Source organism: Dicentrarchus labrax, unplaced genomic scaffold (assembly GCF_905237075.1).
Source record: "Dicentrarchus labrax unplaced genomic scaffold, dlabrax2021, whole genome shotgun sequence".
Taxonomy (NCBI): domain Eukaryota; kingdom Metazoa; phylum Chordata; class Actinopteri; family Moronidae; genus Dicentrarchus; species Dicentrarchus labrax.
The window spans coordinates 21,548,380-21,565,982 of NW_026136720.1; the positions used below are offsets into that span (position 1 = coordinate 21,548,380).

A 17,603-nucleotide genomic window follows, 5' to 3' on the forward strand; every position below is an offset into this window, starting at 1 on the left:
CAAGCTTAAATATTGCTGTGGTAGAAGAATTACAGGTAAATTTCAAGGGCAACTTAGAGCGAGGATGCAGAGACACACCATGTTTAAGGACATTTCAACGTATACTGGCTGTTTTGGGGATGGACTGTTCTCATCACAACCTGCGACTGTAGGAAAAGTTTCCTTTTCAGCCAGCAGTGCTGACACAGAAACAACTCTCTTTGATGGTTGCTGTTCAGGTTCGCTGCCCAGACGTTCCAGCAGGTGTCTGTCTGGCGGTCGAACCACTGACCCGCAGGTCACAAGCCCACTTTTCTAACCTCCTCCCCTATTGTCAGTGTCTGACAAATGCCATGGCAACTGTGGCTGACACTGTATTGGAGGTCCAGTGGAAAATTGTCAGTACTTAAATAATGGCTGTAATTATGTAACAACTGGGGCAGAAAAAGAGAGGTACCTGGAAAAAAAGATAATCACGGTGTGGGTGCAGGTCCATTCAGTAATGTTACAAGTGAGACTGAATGGTCTAATGAGGCATAGACAGCCTGTTCCCAAATATAAGTTACTGTGACACACATAACCTACTTGCTTTTGGTCCCAGGCTTTTCAACTGCAGATCGGCTACAGAGAATAATTGATCTTGTTAAACCTTAAAGATTAGCTTCGGTGCTATCAGATTAAGTTAATTGAGCAACTTAATATAGCTCCACAAATGCTAATGTGGGATTCAACAGAACTTTTCTGCTGAGCAAATTGGATGTATAAAGACTAGCTGAGCAAATGTTTGCTTAACTAATTGATCATCAAGCTGACACTATAACACATAACAGCTGATTGATACGTGACAAAATGATCAACTCTCAGTCACATGTACATATGTTATCCATATTCTTTAGATGCAATGAAATTGTTGATGTCATCTGTCAGCTATTTGCAGCCATTGCTGAGGAATTTGTCTTCTTACTTCTTACAGCTCATGCCTTCTGTACTTGTCTGTGTGTGTCATTCAGGGCTCCCGGTCCAGTGGCAAAGTGCACAGCTTTGGGAAGAGAGAACAGGCCATTAAAAGAAATCCAAATGTCCCTGTGGTGGTCCGAGGATGGCTGTACAAACAGGTCAGGACACACACACACACACACACACACACACATTCGAGCATGCATACAAATCAAGATTGCATTTGACTGGGTTTGCATTGTGATATTCATTATATTTTCTGGACTGACATATTCCAAATCTAAGACTCTGAACGACTATTTTCCATGTAAACAACCCTTTCTGATTACTGAAATAAGATCATAAGTTATGAGCATAATTGAATTGACATGTGGGCCTACCACCCACATGGCAAGTTGAGGCCTTGTTGAACTGAAATACGTAAGTGTGAAATAGAATGTCACCTCCAGTGTGGAAGAAGCAAAAGATGTGCACAGAACCAGCTGTATAAGCAAACTCTTCACTTGTGGTTTTTTTTTTTCTTGCTAAATTTGCTAAAGATAACCACACAGATAGATAACAGTTGTACATTTACATTATATATTAATTATCTAATTAATTATCATGTAGGGAGGTCCCTTCATTAAGGTAGAGTTGTTCCCATACCGATACCAGTATCGTAAATCCCTCCGATCGGCCTAAAATGTGGGGCCTAAAATGAGCTAATTTATTCATATAATTGATCCAATGTAAGCAAAAAAGCTGAAACAACGCATGCACCTTCCGCCTGGCAAGTTTTTGTCTCTGTGACACCCTAACCAAGACCAGTTCCAGCTTCAGCCTGCTGTAACATTTCCTCCAGTGGCCTAGTTTTATTTTTTTCTTGATAATTTATTTTTTTTGCTTTGGCAATATAGAGCACCTGCTGGTGATCACAGAAAGGCTATTACTGGAGACTCTATTTGTATTTGAAGTTGTACTTAAAATATCCGTAGTTGGCGTCGTCCCACTGAAAAACGCTTGGCCTCGGTACAAGACAAACAGTGAGTGATGTTACTGCGAAGCAATTATATTTTAATAACCACACACTGAGCCACATACTCACAAATACACGCAGGCACAGGCAGGAATGTGTACATGGCTAAATGCACAGCCACAGACGCTCGTATGCACACATGTCTGTTATTGCAGTGCAATTATGTTAAAAACTTTAAACTTTAAATGCTGGTGGAGACGCACACTTAAATATACACACATAAACTATACACACACAGATACACACTGGTCACTATCACAGGGAAACATGGTTGTAGAATCATAAGAACAAGCATATATCTGTGTTTGAGGTGACTTCATCCCTTCTGTATCTCCTCTCCTCTTCAAACGGCACCATTTTCAGCCAGAGAACATAAAAGACAAAACGGGCAGTAAAGCAGCCGTGGCAGGCCCAGCGAGCCAGTGAACGAGGACAAATTATCTCTCCCGTCCTCCCCCTCTTTGCTGTTCCCTGTCTTTATCTCTGCTCATGTGCACCTCATTTTTGCTTTCATTACTTCTGTTTCCTTACTGTATCCGTTGTCCCTCACTACTCTTTTCTATCCCTAACTCTCTCTTCATCTTTCTCATCGCCCCCCCGCTCTCTTCCTATTTAGGTATCTGTCTTCGTTTTCTTCTTATCTCCTCAATCTGTGCTACTTTCTGTCCCATTGTTCCTTCCTTCATTATGCTTTGTCCCTGTTTCTCTCTGCAGGACAGTTCTGGGATGCGTCTTTGGAAGAGGAAGTGGTTCGTCTTGGCTGATTTCTGTCTCTTCTACTACAAAGGTGAGTCTTTGAGAAAAAGATTTCTCCGTGTAATGTCGACTGGACCTAGAACATGGACAAAATGATTGAAATTCCCACTTACTAACTGTTCTGCTTCCTGCTTCCTTGTATTTTCTGCTGTCTCACAATCATACATTAAAGAAAGGAGAAAGAAAAGCACCTTACAATATGATACAATTCAAAACAGCAACACCTCCACAGCCCTTAAAATTACCACAGTGTTGAATCAATGCCTGTCAGAAAGTCATTACAAGCTTCACACATGTAGGATCTATTGGCTATTGTATTGGACTACATTGTGTTCTACAGGTGTCTCACTGGTGTTGTTTGAAAAATTACACACCTGAGATCACAAACATTTGCTACCATAAAAGTGGAATTCACTTTTGAGTAATGTTACAGTCATTATCACATCTTTCTAAAACTTTTCGTCGACAAAATCTGTTTGAAATGTTTGAGTTGAAAAATAAGCAAATCCTACATTCCTATGCATGTGTCTTTATTCCCTTTGATTTTTTTTATTGGTGACATAAGGCATTGTGGGAAATGCTTTTCATAAATGCCAAGAACACTTATCTGTGGGAAAATTCAATCTTGACCTTGACAATAGTAGTTTGGAAAAATTTTTGACGGTTGGCCCACTAACAAGCCAACACACACACACACACACACACACACACAACAAAAGGTTTGGACAAAGTTTAGAAGTTTGAATTGAATTGGTGATGCTGGATTTGAAGTGAAGTGCAGCTGACAAAGGAGCCAGTGATTCAATCTTGGCGGGCATTAATCTGATCATTCTCAGTGGGTTGCAGCCCAAATGCATGGAAAGATATGGACACACACAGCTACATCTCACACTCCATCACCATCAGTCTCCATCCCCTGGCTGTCTTTATCTACCTCTCCACGCCTTTCTTTTTCATCCCCATATTCTTAACCAAACCTTTTTGGGGACACGCTCGTCTGCCTCCTCGCCTCGACGGGAGGATGAAATCAATTCTCTGACGTTTTTTTCCCCTCTCTATTTGCTGTCTGTCTCTCTCAGTTCAAAGGTTTCTCCTCTCAACATGAAAACTTTTGATCTGTCTTGAGCAGCACTTATCCCCTCCCTTCATCTCTTGTTTTACCCAAAAAAATAAAAACCTCCCTTCGCCCTATTTGTTTTTTATTATTACGTTTATTGGATTGATGGTTTCTGTCAAGGATGAAGAAGTCATGTTGAGCTGAAAGTCTATTAGTCTATTAAGCGATGAGTCAACCGACACACAATGAATTAGTAACTATTTCAATTTCCTCTCTCAAGGTTAAATGCCACACATTGTCTGATTTCAGCTCTTCAAATGTCAAGAACCGTTTGTCAGACATGATAGTAACCTGTGTTTCTTTGGGTTTTGGACTGTTAGTCAGAGAAAACAGGAACTAAAGATGCCACAATTGGCCGTGGGAAATTAGAATGACCAAAAATTGGCTGTTCCTTGTGGGGGCTCTTGATGTCAGTATTTCTCTTTTGTTTTTCTTATTTCGAAATGCAACAACAAGCAAAATGTCCGTATTTTCTAAAATGTTGGATACTGTACATTCCTTGTTTCTCCCTCTTATTTCTTTTACGTGTCAGGTAAATTTTATTTACATGGTCCAGTATCACAGAGTTTCCTCAAGGGGCTTTACTATCTGAGCAACAGAACACCCTCTATCCTCAAACCCTTTGGATAAGAAAAAAGAAAAATGGACAAAACAGAGTGATAAAATCTTACCACTCTTATGCTGTTTGGATGTTATCTAGCTTCACTTGTCACGGTCTGGTCTGCTCAGTGTGTGTATGTCTTTGTCTGTGAGTGAGACAAGACAGGTCAAAGCAGATAAAAAGACCTCACCGTCTCACCCATCATTTATGGAATGTCTCCTCCAAAAGTCCTTGAATTATTTTTAGCCATTTACCCCTTTAATCCACAGTGCCGCCTTTTCACCTCTCAGCCAAACACCCACACATACATGGAGGTGCTGTGCACACATATTTTCATACCATTACTACATTTCACGTTGTGGTAATTGTTGTGTACACGTGCACATACACATTCTTGCGTGCTGTCCCAATGTTCAGAGGAAAACAAATACTCTGTACATATGTATTTATAGATGTGTGAACTAAATAAGACAGGACCTATTCTGGTTGCATACATGTGTTTGTGTGTGTTTGAATTTGTACTTCTATCTTTGTGAGGACCGTTAGAGAGCAAGGATGTTTTGTGAGGACATTTAGTCCTGGCTTCTTCAAAGGGCTGCTTGAGGGTAAAGACTTTAGGTGTAGGTTAATGTAAAAGGTAGAGGACTGCATTGTCATTGAAGGTCTTTACAAATATAGAAGGACAAGTGTCTGTGTGTGTATGTACCCACGTTACTGTAATCAAGTCATCTTTTGGGGTACTTGAGTAATTTTTTTAGCCTGTATTCTTACTTACTTATACTTATGAACTACACTATGTAATCCTCTACCGAGTAGTCTGTCTGGATCTCGGCAGCTGCTATTTTCTTGTAGAAACAAAAACCAAATGGAGATAAAGTAATGAAACGAATTGTTTCCAGTGCATTGGAAAGCATTTATGTTAATGACATGTGTTTGACGCATTCAAACACATTTTTAGAATGATTTTAACAGACAAAATGTATTAATGGCAAAATGTGTTATGTTGGTAATTCATTAAACATCATTAGTTAAAAAGTAAATGATACTCGGTTTTTGAGAAGAATACTTCAGAGTACAAGTATTTTTACTTGTGTGTGTATATATATATGTGTATATATATATGTATATATGTGTGTATATGTGTATATACACATTTACGTATATTATACTTCTATATTCTATATTATACTATATTATACTTCTACATGAGTGCAGATTTACAGTTCTTTTTCCACCAGCATGTACAGTGGATGGGCAGACACATAGGAATGACGGCTGGCTGCCAGTTGAACCAGGCCATCTTTAGCTCTGTGACACTGGGATACCAGAGTGGTCATTTACTGTTTGGCACAACACCGTGGTTTGAATGATGGCATGTGAGTGGTATGATACTGGTGGCAGGCAGTGATGAAATTAGTGGGTGATGAGTGATATTTATACTCTTGCTCCTTCCTTTCCTCCATATCTATCTCTCGTTCCTTTTCTCACCTTCCTCACCCTGATTATCTACTCACTCCCTCCTTTCCTCCCCCTGTTCCTCCCACCCTCTCTCTCTCTCTCTCTCTCTCTCTCTCTCTCTCTCTCTCTCTCTCCCCAGACAGCAGAGAGGAATCGGTCCTAGGCAGTATTCCTTTGCCCAGCTATGTCATTTCACCCGTGGGACCTGAGGACCACATCAGCCGCAAGTATGCCTTTAAGGTACGCCTGTCTTTCTTCTAAATACTACTCTATTTTGATTCATATATGTAAATTACTTTCTCCAATATGACTGTGTGATGACATTTTTTTGTTTGTTTGTTTTTGTTTTGGGTTATAGTGTGTGTGTGTGTGTGTGTGTGTGTGTGTGTGTGTGTGTGTGTGTGTGTGTGTGTGTGTGTGTGTGTGTGTGTGTGTGTGTGTGTGTGTGTGTGTGCGTGCATGTGTATCCACCTATATTTCTCCTATTGGAGAAAATGGAGTGGAAGGAACGATTTCTTCTGTAATGAAGAGGTGCATATATGCTTAAAATGTATACCCGGCATGCTATTTAAAGCACGTTTGACACGCTTCCACCAAGTGGTTTGATGACAGAGACATTCTTATTTCATACATCAGAAAGTAAAGTGTTCCTTTCCAACTGACACCTGTTGTATGCCGACCAACAGATTTCCTGGCACGCGACTATTTGCCCCTGAGCTATATTGTCAAGCATAATGTCGGGGTTATATAACTTCACAATGGGTATTCATCTGTTTTTAAACAAAAACTTCTGTTTGTGTGGCATTGAATACAGGGCGTTGCGATCTGCAATTACACCGCTAGATGCCACTAAATTCTACATATGGGACCTATAAACCGGATTATTTTCCTCATCAAAAATCTGTAATAGTTTGGCAATCATTGCTTTTTCAACAGTCGATGATTTCTGAAATCTCCTTTGTAATGGCAGATCAATATCTTCCTACAGTCATAACCCTGCCTGCCTATCACACAGCCACCACTCAGCTTTGTGCAGCACTCACCACCTGTTGTAGCGATGTCTATTAGCACTGAATGTCTGTCAGTGTTTTTATTGAGACAGACAAGCTCCTCTGGAATGGAATGAAGCTTCTCCATTCCCTCAGGCACAAGTCTTTTTGAGTCAAACCGGACATGTGTGAAGTGAAGAGGCAGACATACTGTGCAGCATGTACAACACTGTTTCCCGCATGTGCTGCAAGGTACTTCTAATTCTAGGCTTCTACTTTATTCATAGATTAAAAATGGTGTACAGGTATACAGATATTTGCACAATATTTTCAGGTCCCACAGACACAGCCATCTGCTTTTTGTTGTCAGTGAGTCATCAAGTTGAATTTAACTTTTAAACTTAAAGTGAAATGTTGAATGTTGTTAAAAAAAAGTCTTAAGGGTAAGAACGCAAGGGACAAGCAAACCACGATTCAGGAAGTAGTGAGGAACTTCGAGGAGGAATCGAGGAGATCAAAAGCTGTCTAAGTGGGAGCAACTCAAGAGGACGCTAACATGTGCAGAGTTGTGGAGATTAGACCACTTTTCCGTATCTCATTCCTACTGCGGTCTGTATATGACTCTTTTCCCTGACGAGGCTGATGGAAGACCCCAGCTGGTTACTCTGCAGTAGCAAGGGGACGCAGGAGCACATACTGACAGGGTTCAAAACTGTTCTAACCCAAGGCTGGTGGTGTCATGACAAAGTCTTGCTGGTCTTAGCTGATAAATTGGAGCGGGAGAGGCAGATAAACTCTGCTTCCTGCTTTGTTCAGAAGGTAACCAAGCCAGGCACTTCCCACATCCCTAAACCCACCATATATTGGACAGTCTTTGCACATGAAGGTTGATGTTGGACTGAAGCTGAAGTGCCATTGGAGGAGGGCTTTGAAGAATGACAGGAAAGCCCCAAAATATCAATCTCAAGTGCAGGACTGCAGAGACAAAGGATGACCGGCATGGCAGTTCCTTGTTAGGTCAGTTTCAGAGGCCTCCCTGCAGCTTCTGTTTGGTGAAGGGGAAGATGGAAAGAAGCAGAGAGAAAGCCTCTTGCTGGATGTCGAATAGGAGAGAAGCTGCAAGTCAGGAGCAGATGGGCAGTGGTCGACCCACTAACTGGAGGAGTCGAAACAACCTATGAAAGTTGTGTACAGTCGTCTGAAGACATCTGCTTCTGACTAAGGGCTACGGTTACCTCATTATTAGAGCACCAGCTGGTGTATGCTACTATCACACTGGACATTGTTAGACAATGGACTTTAGGCTGTGTAGCTACCCAATTATGATTTAAGTCCAATAAATAATAACTTAATGTATGCAATATGTGTATTTGAATTTGACCCCCCCCAGGAAAGAGGAAGAAAAAAATAGGATACAGGAAATTAAGAGGAAAAATGAATGCTGTTCATTTCACATTCACAGAGCTTAAGTTAATTATTATAAAAAAAAACAATGATGAACAATAATAAAGTTTCTGTTTATTCGTTTTCGACTTTTTAAAGAGCATTCACTTAAAATCCTGTTTTTGCTGACCTCCACCCGTTTGACTTCTAACCTCGCTGCAGTGATGTAGAAGTGTACTCAGGGGGTCAGTGCAAAGTGACATCACTGCTGGGTATGGTAACAGGGTTACACCTCACACTTCTGACACTCAACTATTATACCCCAAGGTGATGCTGGTTGCAGTCAGAGGTAAAGCACATATAAACACATGTACGACATCCTCCTTAATCTCTCCTAAAACCCAGATTTCTACCACAGGAGTGATAAGTGCCCTACTGTAGTAAACCCCACCAAAACAGGTTAAAACCAACTCCTATTTAAAACCACTTGCTACACCCAGGTCTGTAACCCATGCCAGCAGGACCAGCTAGCCACTTGAGCGAGCCTGATTGGGTGGGTATTATATGATGGTGTTTGAGTGTGTGAATGCTGCACCCGTTGACTACTAAATTGACCTAAACACTTCATGACCCCACAAATTAAACCTTCGAGCTTCGACAACCTCCCACCCTCCACTCCTCTTCCCCTTTTCACCGAATCTTCCCTCTCTTGTTCCAATTGGTTGGCTGCCCGACTGGGACTTCCCTCCCTGTGAGTGTGTCGCATCGTCCAGTGACAGTCCTCCCGTAAATAGGTACTCTACCCTCTCATGTGCTCTCGCTTTGCCACATGTAAATGTTATATATCCTTATTGTCTCCCGTTGGTGTGGTTTTTTGGGTTAAAACCTGACAGAATATACAGCAGCCTTGTATATTCCTTTGTTGGTTGCATGTTTTGAGAATAACATGTCCTTGTGGCTGACGTGGTCGTGTTTTTTTTTTTTTTCTTTCTTTCGTTCTCTTATTTAATCCCCCCTCTGTCTTTTTCCCGTCCTTCCCTCTCTCCACTTCAGTATGAATCTTTGTATTTGGCTTATCTGGTGTGGGGCTTATCGTTCATCTATGTGCTGCTCTCGCTGTGTCCTCCATCTGTCACATGTACTGTACCAGCATGCAGTTTTTCTGATGGCGTGGAGAAAAACTTCACTTTATTGGAAACTCACGTCACTTAATCTAGAAATGAAGAGCTGAAAAAAATAATGTTTAAAAGCTGTAGAAGATCTTTTACTGGAGACGCAGACTATGCAACCCCACAGTCACTCAAATGTTTATTTTTCCAAAGCAGCTGCTGCTTAAGGGAACTTTGATGTAGAGAGACCTCTTGTATTATAACAGGACTTTTTTTTAATGAAACAAAGTAGGAACACTGAATGTTTTTTCTAAAAAAAAGGCTGGATTTAAAACCAAGGCTCCCGCAATCTGTTGTTGGTTCCATTTGGATGTTTTTCAGTGTAACTTCAATTTCTACAGTTGCAAATTTCGGAGAATGTACCTTATCAGGAGCTTTGTGGTGCCCTGGTTGCTGAGGCTTATCTTTATGAGCACAATGACTCTTTAAATAGCGCCTGGACCAGAGAGTGTGTGTGTTTGTCTGGGGCTGTCCAGCGGAAGAGAGCCGACACTATTGTAAGCTTTTCTGAGTGCAAGAAGTGAGTGATATTTTCTAGTTTGTGGAAAAAGAAAGGCTGAGTGAAAGAGAACACACAAAGGGAAGGAAGTGATTAGGGCTAGGAAAAAAAGGGTGAATAAAGAGAGGAAGCGATAGGTGGAGAGGAAGGAAGAAGCCATGAGGGCTAGTCGTGGTGAAATAGAGGACAGAAAGAAATGGAGAGAGGGACTTTTGATATTTTCCCATAAAGCCTCATTAAACAATGTAGTGGAGAAAACAGGAACACCCTTAAAATTGCCACCAACTCCCACACAGACTCAAACCACAGAGAGAAAAAGGGGCTTAGCTGTGTATGGATTCAGTGTGTAGGTGTGTCAGTCACGCACTCAGAGCTGAATGACCCACTCAGCATTCCAGCTAAAGTGTCTCCTAATGTTATTTTAGACCACTGCTGGCGTGTGTTGGATTTTGTAGCTATTGTGTGTATGTGTGTGTTCTGATGCAGCTAAAAGAGGGAAAAATTAACACTGGTGATATGAGATTGAAATTGACAGGGCTTTTAAATGTGTGTATGGTCTGGTGGAAGTCATGGGTGTGACATTGTCTGCGACATGAAGTCATTTTTGGGCAGTTTTCACTCTAAAACATTTGGATTTAGTGTTAAGATTAAAGGTAGATTTAGTGTTTGGTTAAAGTTTCTATGATCTAAAGTAGGGTCTGAATTCAGTTTATTCAAGATATTACAGTACAAATATTTGCCTATGTCTCTGTGCTGTGTGGCTTCACTGCACATACCTGCCAGTGTCCCTGCACGTGCTGAAACATCTGACTAGCAGCACGGTCCTCTCTCTCCTCAAGAAGCCTGTCCCATTGTGGCTGTAAGAGGCCGTCTGTCAGAATGCTGATGGTGAGTGAGCAGGCGTGTTTTGACAGCTGCTTCCTGGGGATGCTGTTATTCCTTTCGTCAAGATTTTAGGTGTTTTTGGATAGATCTCCTACTCATTTTAAAGTGTGAGGGATTGCTAACTAGTTTCCCTGCCCGTTTCCTGTCCTCTAATGTACCTAAGCACATCACCATTCCTGACAGTCACAGGCTAACTGAGCACTGTTTATGGATCAGTCTGTTGTTTTCCTCTGGATAGCCTTGTGGTCAAAGAGTCTGCAGACTTTCATTTAATATTACTCTAGCGGATTTAGCTGATCAGAAAGCCTTCAAGGAGACAGGGTCAGAATAAAATGTCACTTCTATTGACCAAGTGCTAAGACAGCAAATGCACAGCACACGACTCCATGAGCACAAAAGGGAAAAACACCGGACATACATGCATTCAACATGGCCTGTTGTGTAAGGATGGTTGTATTCTCCAAATGTCACTGAGATATTTGTGTTCTCTGGCTTCTGTTAAATACAGAGCTTGGGAACATATCATTATGCAATATCCTACAGATCTGAATTAGTTCTGTACTGCGGTCAGCTTAAATTATATCACAACATAGTTTACGCATATAAGGGTTTATTTGGAATTTCTTGGCCTGCTTCAACCAGCACAGTTATATTCTGTTTTACAGTACGACAGCTATACAGCTTTCACAGTAGTTACAGTGTACTGTTGGTGGTATCCGTGACTAGAGAGATCTTCTGGGGTTATAAAGTGACAGCATGTCTGAGATGTACTGTGGAGCCAGACCAGCATGTGCTTTGTAAAACAAGAGGAAGATTTTAAATTGTATTCTGAATGCAACAGGTAACCAATGCAGATTATGGAGGATATGGTTTGATCTTTTTGTTCTGGTTAGAACGGCTGCTTATAAGAATAATGTGTTTGCAAAAGGAAGCCTCTAATTCTGGAAATGTTTCTGAGTTGGAGGAAGAAATTATTAGCCTCTGCTTACCTTCAGATATTGTAAGTGCAATCATGCATACTCATCCCCACTACTCATCCACCGGAGTATCACCCTCTCTGGTGAGACTAGGTTAGTGCACAATGTTATCTGGACTTGGACGAATCAAGTGAGTGGTCAATCAACCCTCAGATCTTAAAATATATACCAGGATCAGGGTCAAGTAGATACTTAAGCAGAGTGAGTAAGGAAATCATATTTTTCATTTTTCATTATATTTGTCATTGCATTAGTGCACAGCAGCAGCCACTTTTTAAGAAGCCATACAGCAGTGCTTTCAAAAGGGAGGTTACATATTAAGCTCTTAGGGAACCTGGGAGGGATGTAGGAATGGGAGCATTTATGTTTTTAGTGTACATGTCTGCATCTGTGTGTTGGGGTTTATTTAGTTTATAGTAACGGATAGAACAGCAGGGAGGACAATCTTTGTATTATTCATGAATTGTTGATTACATTGAACTGCACAAGTGGGTGTGGTGTTTTGTGTGTTTCTGATTGTCATCAAGCTGCAGACAAAAAGCTGAATTGCTGAGTAGTCACACTCATTTTATTAGTATATAAACCAAATCAGCGAAGTGATCGCGTTGTAGCCATAGTGGAATCCCACCACAACACTCACTTATTATCCTGCATTCATTATTCAGTGAATGAATTAGGGTAGGGAAGATTTAGTGTTTAATTGCTTTTCATTTGCATGCATCTGTTGTTGAGTGTGTTCTCTCATTTGTCTTCCAGTCCCAAACACAGAAAAAGGGAAAAGTAGGACATTTATAGAGGTGTACTCAATGGAGTGCAACTCACTTTAAAAGGCCTCTAATAACCCCACTTTTACAGCAAGGACATCTTTATCAAGGATACATAACACTTAAAATGCTATTAATTGAAAAACAGCTGTTAGTGTAGTGTTCCTTAAATTTCCTGTTCAGTTCTGTTGTTTTGATGGCGTGTTAGCTTATCCCTGTGGATAGCTAGCCAATTATAATATCACTGACATCATGTTGAGATATTTTCAGCATAGCTGAAAACAAGTTCAGTAGCAGGAACATTTTCTGACTATATGAATTATCAAACAGACAACATCTTGGTGTTACCCTCTCAAGGATTCTCTCTGGACACGCATAGTTCAACAAACTTTTAGGCAGAAATATCCATAGTAGGTGAAGCAGAGATACCAACTTCTCTACTGATGGTAGTCTCAGTAGACCAAATGCAGTGCAGCCAGAAACAAGTTGATTTTTGAGAGAGAAACTCATTTTCCTTAGGCTGGAAAATACTCTTCTTCTTCCCTGCAGTTACTGTGCAATCGCTAGTATTACTGCTCTGTCCAACTACTCGAACAGAATGACCTTTTGAATACAACTACTTCTCATCATGTTCTTTGGGATGCAGTAAAATGCACTCTGGGAGATGAAGGAAATTGTTGTTTAGGTACTAAAAAAAAATCAGTTCAGATATATTAATTGATTTTTTTTGGGCCACTTGGGAGCAGCGGAACAAGCAAACACTTGCTTATTTTTACAGGAGCAACATAAACATTCATTTAAAGAACGGTTTCTGGTCGCCAATATAAGTCATATTTACTTTCATTTTAGCTCTATTAAGGTTGCCTCTAATATCTGTCTTTTAAGCTGATAAATGCTCCACTTTGTTCACCAGCTTTAAAAGTTTCATGTGATAATTCTTTGTGGGTTTGTCACTGACAGCCCTTTTTACTTTAAACATAAACAATCATTTTATCCATCGTTAACGCAGATAAACCGATTAGTATATCTTAAAAGCACAAAATAACTGTTGCACTGAACACAGATTGGTTTCAAAGAGTAAAACTGATAATATGCGGTTAAACATCGGTCAGTAAGACTAGATGTGAGTTGGCTCTGCTTGAAATGGTTCTGCAACATCACAAATTATATTTTCTGTTCAGTACAGTACAGTACAATTCTTTTGATGCATTGCATCTTTAAATCCTTTGAGGAAATGGTGCAGATGTGCTCTTGACTGTCACACACTGACAACAACGTATTAGATCACCTGAATAATAGTCTTTTTACTGCGTATACAAAGAAATATCCATCTTAAGTTTGAATATGCATGTCATGAGCTCAGCACTTAAATCACAGAGTACAATTACCTTGTCAGGGTGTGGAATCTAATCAGGTTTGCATTTCACGCTGCCTTTTTGCAGAACTACTTTTCCATGCCAGACCACTGTGATTGATGTTACTTCCTTATTTTGCAAGATATACTGTAGAAAGTACAGCATAACTACATAACAACATAAATGAAAAGCTATTATACTCTTTACATTTGTAAACTGTCATTTGCTCTTTTGTTTTATCTGAGTAGGTTTGTAAGCTGTAATAGCAGGAAAAAACAAGTTTGTGAGGAGACTTTGGGGTTCTTTTGTCTGACATTCCCATTTTCTATTCTCCATTGTACTGAAGAATCTTTCCTCTCATTGGTCAAAACTTGTGGCTTTGTTGGTCCTAACTGGCTGGCATTTTTGTCTTTGTATTTCTATTGTGTGGTTTCCTTCATTGGCTCTCTCTGTATTGGTCAATGCTTGATGTTGTTTCTATTGTTGGACAGCATGATATCTCCCCGTCTCTCTGACCAAAGCTGAAGCTCATGTAACGCACCGTCTCTCAGCTGATTTCTGTTTCTCTGACCACGCCACTGACCAAGCCTCCTCTCTCTTCCTATAGGCTAGCCACACTGGTATGCGCTCGTACATTTACAAGCAGAGCTCTGTGATTGGCTCGCAGGCGGAGCACAGTGGGATGCGGACGTATTACTTCAGCGCTGACACCCAGGAGGACATGAACACCTGGCTGAGGGCCATGAACCATGCCACACTGATGCACAATCGCTCTGACACTCTCATCAGGTACGGTAACAGACACATATACACACAGTACATCTTGTTGAACCAACTAAACACACACCTTACAAGCATTCATTGACCCAACCAGGCAGCTGTAGAATACCAGCAATGTACTCATACAGAACACTGACCTATTTAATAAAAAGGCTCGAGATAAGTTCCAGATCATTACGTTTTCTTTTTCTTCTGACAAAACATTCACGTCTCCACCTTACGCCATGAGCTCCCCCTTGTGTTTCTTGTCAGTATTTTGCTTAAAGCAAAAGCTTCATTCATCTATTGTATTTTTATTGAGATGTAAAGTTGATTAATGTCCCATCCCTAATTGGGATTACACTAAGAATCATTAGTGTACTTAACACACATATAGGCCAACAGAAACATACACATATTCTGTAAACATACTTTGATACTTAAACTTTATTGATTCAACAGCTAGTTCATGGACCTTTTTACTGTTGTAAAATGTTAATTTTTTTATATTCTTGCTCTTCTTGGGACATTTTATTTGTTTGTTGGCTTGGCTTGCTTGATTTATTTATATATATATATATATATATATATATATATATATATATATTTATCTGTAATTAAACACAGTTTTTATTGTGTATGAACTTATGAATACTTGCAAGCACAGTCCATAAAAAAAGATACTTTAAATACTGAAGTCAATACTTTAAAGTAGGCGCCATAGCTGTTATATCCTATACACACATACTGCCTAGAAAGTATTGTCATTTGTTTGTCTCTTTTGTCACTGTAAATGGCACTGATTCCCACTCTGCTTTACAGCTGTAACAGATCCATCAGTCCTGAAGCTATAGCATATGAGCATGGTGTTTTTTGGACATATTTGCCTGCTTTCAAAGAGTACATTCGGGTGTTGTGAAAATCTGTTTTTGAACAAGCAGCCGCTCCCTCATGTATTATTCATGTATTGACGGGGGGAGGTGGCACAGATCAAATACGTCCCATCATTCAGTGGCAGCCTCAGACACACGAGCTTACACTCCTTTTTTATTTTTTGTTTTTGGTCGGGGAAAACCCACAAGACTACACTAGCTGTTAATGAGTGACAGAAGAGAAATGTAGCTGAAGACAGCTTCCACTTGGGCATTTTTTAAACCTATTTTTCTCCCCTTGTTTTAACATTTTCTTATTTGAAGAAACTATGACAGTAGCATTACTATTTGCTGGAATGTTGCACTTCTTTTGAAAGAGTTTGGTTACTTTGCTAGATACATTGCTAGCAAAGCTACTTTTAATATAAAATATAATGCCTTCTATGCCCCATTTAACACAATCTAATGGGATAATACCTGTCATCATAGTGCTAAAGTGTATTAAATATATTCAGATACCAACTGCTGGGAGGGAGTTTGCCGGCACCTGAGGCTGTTTTACTCATGTAAAAGTAAACTTGTACGGTTCATTGAATTTCAGAGATCTGACTATTTCTCTAGCTTCTTCTCACACGGGATTTCATTCATGAGTTTAAATTCTGGTTGTGGTTACAAGGCTTTGCTTGTCATCTACCCTGGTTTAAAATGGTCTGTGTGGTGTAGGTGTGGTTTAGCCCCGTCATTAAAGTTTGGGTTGAAGCTAAAAGTTTCTCTTTTATGTGACATTCATCTAGTTCTAATTCAGTTCAGCACGGAACAAAGACTCCTGAAATGATAGAACACAGTGTCCATGGGATATCAGGGGAGGGATCAAATGAAACAGAATCGGTGCATATTGAGTGAAAGACACTGAAATCCATTGAGAAGTTTTTAAAAAAAAGTCAGGATAACTGCTCTAGTTCATTACTAGTTCATTTATGGCGTAGTTTTATCCAAACATTCAAAGTAAGAGTTGTGTGCTAAACAGGAGAATAATCATAATCCTAAACCTGTCAATTGAAAAATATTGACATGAGCAAGTTGAAGGAACAGCCCGGATAACCTCGCTACAAAAACACACAGCAGGACAAAAAGAAAACACACTACATCAATTCAATCTTTCTGTTCTAAAACCAATTAATGATCAAAATAAATTCAAAGCAATCAAATCAAATAATGGTCATAATTATGGATCAAACACAAAGACTTTAGGAGGAAATTAATCTGTTAGTCCTATGAATGTCCATTACATCCATCACAGTTCAAATTAAAAAGATTCCAGTTAATCTTTCTGTTTGTAGATTGTGTGTGTGCATGATAAGTTTAAGGGGAAGATGTCCTTTTCAAATCAGAATGAATGTTGTTGTGTTCAGTTTGCGGCCAACATTTATCCGGGCTTTTTATGTCATCTCCACTCTCCGCAGACCATCTGACAAGTTAGAGAAGTTCAGTATTTTGCAGCAGAATGCTGTCCCGCAGATGAACCATGTAAACCACCATAAGACCAAGACCCCAGACTCTGAGACCACGAGACCCATCGTCCACGAGGTTCTCCTGGAGCCCATACACCGCGAGGCAGACGAACGCTGCAGCTTCCACAAAGAATCTCCTGCCACGACCATGTTGGAGCACGCCATAGGAAGTACAGCCCTGGAAATGGACACACACACTTCCCTCCCCTCCAACCCTGCACCCTCTGCCCTCCCACAGTCAGACAACGTGTCGGCCTCAGCGCCCGTGTCCAGGGTTCCATCCCGGGCACCTTCACGAGCCGCCTCAACACTGCCCTCCAGCATTTGCACGAGGAACGGCCTTGTTTCCACGCCCAGTCCCATCCTGGAGCCCAATGGGATCGCTGCAGGGACGTACCAGAGGGCCCCAGTGGTGGCCCCTGCTGACACACACAAACATGGGCAGAGGAAGAGCACTCTGGAGCAAGTGGAGCAGTGGGTCCAAGTGCAGAAGGCTGAGCACAAAGGGTAGGTCACTGTCATAGATCTTATTTTGTGAAAATACAAATGATTATTTA

General features: G+C 40.5%; 1 protein-coding gene across 14 annotated transcripts in view; it reads left to right on the top strand.

Moving 5' to 3' along the window:
* Positions 1-17,603, top strand: part of LOC127352916 (pleckstrin homology domain-containing family A member 7) — a 130,440-nt gene that overhangs the window by 93,781 nt on the left and 19,056 nt on the right. For 11 of the 14 annotated variants that reach the window (XM_051381778.1, XM_051381780.1, XM_051381781.1 and 8 more), the window contains 5 exons: positions 990-1,094; positions 2,666-2,738; positions 6,023-6,123; positions 14,512-14,693; positions 16,999-17,553. In XM_051381778.1, coding sequence (XP_051237738.1) covers positions 990-1,094; positions 2,666-2,738; positions 6,023-6,123; positions 14,512-14,693; positions 16,999-17,553 — 1,016 coding nt within the window. The other 3 variants (XM_051381782.1, XM_051381792.1, XM_051381791.1) reach the window with 2 other exon arrangements.